Raw genomic sequence first — 5,467 nt, 5'->3', positions numbered from 1 at the left:
TCTCTGGCGCCCTCTGGTGTCCTGTGCAGACCTTCTTAGGATGAGTGACATGCGTCTCCTCCACAGGAAAGGGATGATAGCCTGGATCTCACAGGGTTTGGAGAAAGTTGTTCCTCAGCCGGATCTAAAGAGCAAAGAGTCGCCAGCAGCTGAGCAGCAGGTTCAGGTACGTCATCGACATTAGTTTTGTTTACTCTACCTGGTCCAGGATCTAGATCCTCATACAGAAAATGATCATCCAGCTTCAGCAGAAGACAAATGAACCATATCTGAAGAGGTGTAACGTCTTTGACAAACTAAAGCAGAGGTCCTTTTGTCTTCTCCTTAAAAGCTAAGGATCAGCAGTGTGAGAGTTAGTTAAGCTTCTTAAGCTTCACATAAACTGAGCACAGATCATCAATCCACCACAGAACTATCTGCACTGGTTGGTAAATCTGATTATGACCTTTTTTTGCTCTGATGCAGCAAACAGCAGCTCCAGCAGGTAAGAAACATCTCTGTCTTCCTGCAACTGAACTTCAACTAGGAGCTTCTGCTTCAACACTTTCCAATGTTTAACCTGCAGAACCTCAGAATAGCGGGAAGGAACAGGAAGCAACGGACCAGACAGCTCCGCCCAGGTCAGCTTCATCGCCGCTCTGTAAGGTCACGGTTAGGGACTGATGGTTTTAAGGGTTGAATAATTATGTGGTAGGTTGACTGGTTTGCAGGTTGGCTGATTAATTAACCGGTTGGTTTATTGATTAATTAGTTTGTTAGTTCTTTGACCGCTTCATTGGATGGTTGATTGATGACCGTAATTCAGTGGGCGTTTTATCAGCTGAACTTACATAATATTTCCAAAAGTGTTCATCTACTTTGATATCAGCATGAACATTTATGAACTTTGAACCAGGATAATTGTTGTTTTACAGCAGGTTCCTGTTCTGTGAAACCTTTAGAATACACAGATATCACATCAGCATATAGAAGAAACACCAGGTAACATGACACATTTTAAGCTCGACATCAGTCCAAAGGAACCTACCTCTCAGCGGTGAACGCTGTTTATCAGATGGCGGGCAAAGTTCTTTTTAAAAACCACCCGGGATGAATTAGTCTTTATATTATGCAGACTGACATTAAATGCTTTGGTTTAAAGAATGACCTTTAGCCTTTGCAGTTTTTGAAGGGTGGTCAGTATGGGGTAAGATGTTGTTCAATAAAGACGTTTGCCAGGAATTTGTAAATGAACATCATTATAGGAGAATAAATGTAACATTTATGTTGGTTCCTTGTTGTCAGCTCCTACATATGTGCAACATAAGATGTTTAATCTCTAAAGCCGGGCGTACACTGTCCGATATTTTCAATCGTTGCAAGAAGCTACGGCTCAAACTGCAAAATGAAACGACAGGGTTTAAAAGTTCCCAGATCAGGATGTTTGTTCTTCTGCTGTACCACCCGATGCTCTGATGCGATCTACCTGCTCACAGGTCGCACTCAGCACAGAGGCGACCTGTGATGGCCTCTGCGCTGGTCGGACTCGTCAATCTCTAAAAAGAGGAAGAACTCGGTTGTTTGCGCATTCGTGATACAAAAGGTTCTGGTAAATCGGCTCGTAGCTCAGCTTCAACAGCAGGATTTTCCCACGACCGCCTTACGACGGCTGACTGAATTTCAAACCTGTTTGATTTTCTCCCGACCTTATTATTCCTGACCTGGAGGCTGGAGGTGGTCACGAGAGGCTGATCGCCCCCCTCCCCCGTTACCCCCAGTAAACTACACGATGCAGGACGCACCATGAGGCTGAAACTCGGCCCGATCGAAAAAATTCTCGCACGACTGGATAATCGGCCCGAAAAGGGAAAAAAAATCGTAGTTTATTAACAATACAAGTTTTTAAGTTACAACTTTGAAAAACTATAAGTGGAAACAACAACTTTTACATGAATGAATCACTAACTTACAGGTGCAAATCTAAATTTCGAAGTACTAATCACACATTTTTGAGTATTTATGAATTTGCAGGTATGGACCTACAACCCCTGATGAATCTTTAGACTCCTGACCAGTTTATAATGGGAATGGAATTAAATGTTATTTTGATCCCCAGGATTAGAATAAAGAAGACCATGAAAACAGAGCAGTAGACTGGAAGTCATATCTATGTTGAAATGTTTTCAACAAATGCCCAAAATAATATTCAATCAACTGCTGAGTTCAGATTCAGCGGCTGCGTCCTCCAAAGGCCAGATTCCTCGGCCGATTACGTCATAATAAGGCCTGTTCGGATCGGAAGGGTCGTTGTTATGCGACCAAAACATGCGTCCGTCTGTTTGCCCGTCTTGAAGGACGGGTCCAGTGTGTCTCATCTAGGATATCCCGTTATTTATTGCAAATCCAAACAAGCCGGCTGCTCTGTGCTCAGAGGAATAGCGAATCGGCGCTAAACAGTGCAGTTTAATAAAATCCAAGTATGTGAACAGTTCCGTCTGAAATTAATGAAAATAGTCGTTTTAAATGGTTATTGAGTCATTTATGTGGCTGATAATGTTTGGTTTTTTTCCTGCTACCAACTGCTAACGAACGTAGCAGCTTATCAGTGTATATTCCCGCTGGCACGATTTGTACTATTTTGCAACTATTTTTTTTAACTACTTAACTTGTAGATTAAACATTTTATGTCACATGTGTGAAGGAGCTAAAAAAAAAACAAGAAACAAACACATTTCTTAAATTTATTCAAATCTATTGACTTACAGTAACAAATTCAGTTATTCTTATTGAAAGTTATCTTACTCCATACAGTGGTGGCAAATGTCCATGTGTACCAGACCTATTGGGATGTTCATTTCCTGTACTGAGTGCAGACATGACAGGAAGTACATCATTTTTAAATGGTACTATGGGAAGATTGGAAAAACAGATTTGTTCCACTATATAAAATGTCATTATTAAGACTTAAGGCATGATAGAGAGAGTGAGAGAGAGAGAGAGAGAGAGTCTGCAGTGCATTTTATTATAGAGCTGGCTGTAGGTTCCAAAATGTTATTAGTTGTTAGTGACCAAAAAGGCAGAAAGGAAATTAGGAAATATTTGTGTTTGAATCAGAGGATGAATTGTTTGACCTCATTCCTGAATAAGGAAGCTGAGATGAAATGGAACAGTTTTTGTTCCGCCTTAATACTTTAGGCTCATAGATGGTTGCTGTATTGAAAGCTATAGTGGAGGATGTTCTTTTTCCAGGTGGATCATCAGAATAAGTGGTCCTCCTAAATGTCAGTCATTCTGGTGATATAATAACTGTGGAAGAATATTTTTCCTTTGCCTAATTGTGAGATAAAATGTTTTAATTTTTCCTTTCCTCTGCATAAATAGGGCTGATTGTTCAGAGGTCTGGTTCCAGTCTGTATGCAGGAGTTTAGTTATGGAGTTTAGATTGGGGAAAACAGGAAGCAGTTTCCTCGCTGCTCTAGATATCAGTGAACCATGAGAGATAAGATGAGTTCAATCAGCCTCCTTCATTGCTGTGAGCGGCAGACCTGCTCTGAGTGTTTATCTGGCTAAAAGCTATGTGCTTGATGAATTAAAGGGTTTTTTCTTGGGAATAACCAAATGTTCGTATGTGAGAAAGTTCTTTATGTAGAGATGGGATCCATAGGAGAGAGAGTGTGTTGGGAGGTGCTGTATAAATGTATGTACTTAGCTTTGCCCAGTCAGAACTCTATCTCTCCGTCTGAGGACTTTCAATAAATTGTTTCTTCCAAGAAACGCCTTGACCTCAGCTTCCTAACTCCGTCCTACGTTCTCGTCCCCGTTTTAACTTAGCAGTGGTGAGTGTGACATAGCGTAAAAACACCAAATCTTCTTTTGGAAAGTAAGATTTTATGAGCGATGCAAACAGCAATGTTTAAACAGAGCGTGCACGAGGAGAAATGGGCTCCTGCACGCTCTGGCACTCGATCGAATAGGCGATCCCTCGCAGGAGCGGTACATGGCTGTGCATGTGCTTTTTTTTTTTTTTAGGTAAAGAGAGCGGATCTAATCATATATTTGCGAAAATGCTCCACTATATCTTTAAGTCAGTCCATGATAATGTTACTAGAAGTATTAACAATAAAATGGTTAGAAACTGACTTAATGTATCCAAAAGTAATGTTTTTTTAAATATCAGTAATTAAATGATCACATGTTTGCTAATAGATTCAATATTTGAGCCAGGCAGAAATATAACAGTATCATCAGCATAAAGTGATGTCTGACCCATTTCCAGCATGATGGAGTGGATCAAGCACGGCATCGTGAAGGTGGTTCCTCAGCCTGAGATCCCTCTGAAGACGGAGCCTGAACCCCAAGCTCCACCTAAAGGTGCTTAAAATGGATTCTACTGACAGTCCATGAGGTGGCATCATTGGAAAATAGAATCTACTGAAACATTTGTCCTGCTTTTGGATGATTACAGCTCCTCCTGCAGCTCCTCCTGCAGCTCCTCCTGCAGCTCCTCCTCCTCCTCCTGCAGCCATGAAACCAGCCTCAGAGACAGAGTGAGGCAACCATCTGAAACACATTTATTACTATTTCTTTCTGCTGTTGATCCTTTTAACTTCCTATTGGTCAGATTTTTTCGATTAGCATTTTTGATTTCTAACTTTAGCAGAGTAGCTGATTCCACCAAACCTGCTGATTCCAGCTCAGATGTTTTCCAGTCTGGACAGTAAACCTTTAGGTCAGGTAAAGAGACAGAAGATAACGTCTCTCTTTGCTTCTTCACACCTCTAGGTCTGCAAAGGAAGCAGAGCAGCAGCCAAAGTAGGTGGAAATATTTGTTTTGATTCTTGCTTTTTAAAATCCAAACTACAGAAACCTAAAGATTTTGGATTTTTTTAAGGTTCAAAGGTCACCAGAAGCCTGAGAACAATTTCTAACAGTTTTAGAATCATAAAAAGGTTTTAACCTGAAGGATCTCCTCAGTCCTCAAGAGCCAAAAAGAGACACATCATCCAAAATTAAAGGCATATATTATTTTAAAGTGAAAAAAGTGGTTAAAAATGACTAAATAAATAAAAGTAAAACAATAAAGGAGAAGTCCGGTCAGCAAGGAATGGATCCTTATTTATACCTAAAACTAAAACATTCGCAGTGATTTAATTAATTTAGCATTGATCAGTGAAAAAACTAAAAATAATCATTTTCATGGTGATCACTGAGTCTGGGAGCGGCCATCTTTGTCCAAATACAGTAACCCCTCCCTCCTGCCATCTTCCAGCAGTGACGTCACGGTGCGGTTAGCCTAGCGCCATTCTCCCCGCTTTCCAAGCTAAATCAATGGGAACTACTAGACACATCTGCAATCAACAACAATTATTGAAGATTTCCAGAGGACTTCACCATTGAAATTCACCAGAGCTATAGTGAAACTGCCAATGCCCACGTGCATGGCAGCTGGATGCTGTGATACACCAGGTAAAAGTGAAAAAAAAAAATG

General features: G+C 40.7%; 1 protein-coding gene across 1 annotated transcript in view; it reads left to right on the top strand.

The window, feature by feature from the left end:
* The window catches only part of LOC107102965 (cyclic nucleotide-gated cation channel beta-1-like), a 13,416-nt gene extending 9,058 nt beyond the window's left edge, over window positions 1-4,358 (top strand). The window contains exons 7-10 of the mRNA XM_015402445.1: window positions 67-166; window positions 466-484; window positions 566-620; window positions 4,256-4,358. Of these exons, the coding sequence (XP_015257931.1) occupies window positions 67-166; window positions 466-484; window positions 566-620; window positions 4,256-4,358 (277 nt within the window). The remainder of the gene's footprint in view (window positions 1-66; window positions 167-465; window positions 485-565; window positions 621-4,255) is intronic.
* The last annotated feature ends 1,109 nt before the right edge of the window (window positions 4,359-5,467 follow it).

This window comes from Cyprinodon variegatus, unplaced genomic scaffold (assembly GCF_000732505.1).
Source record: "Cyprinodon variegatus isolate N-32 unplaced genomic scaffold, C_variegatus-1.0 Scaffold1349, whole genome shotgun sequence".
Classification (NCBI taxonomy): Eukaryota; Metazoa; Chordata; class Actinopteri; order Cyprinodontiformes; family Cyprinodontidae; genus Cyprinodon; species Cyprinodon variegatus.
Note: the sequence above shows the minus strand (reverse complement) of the source record. Positions and strands in the feature narration are given on the sequence as shown.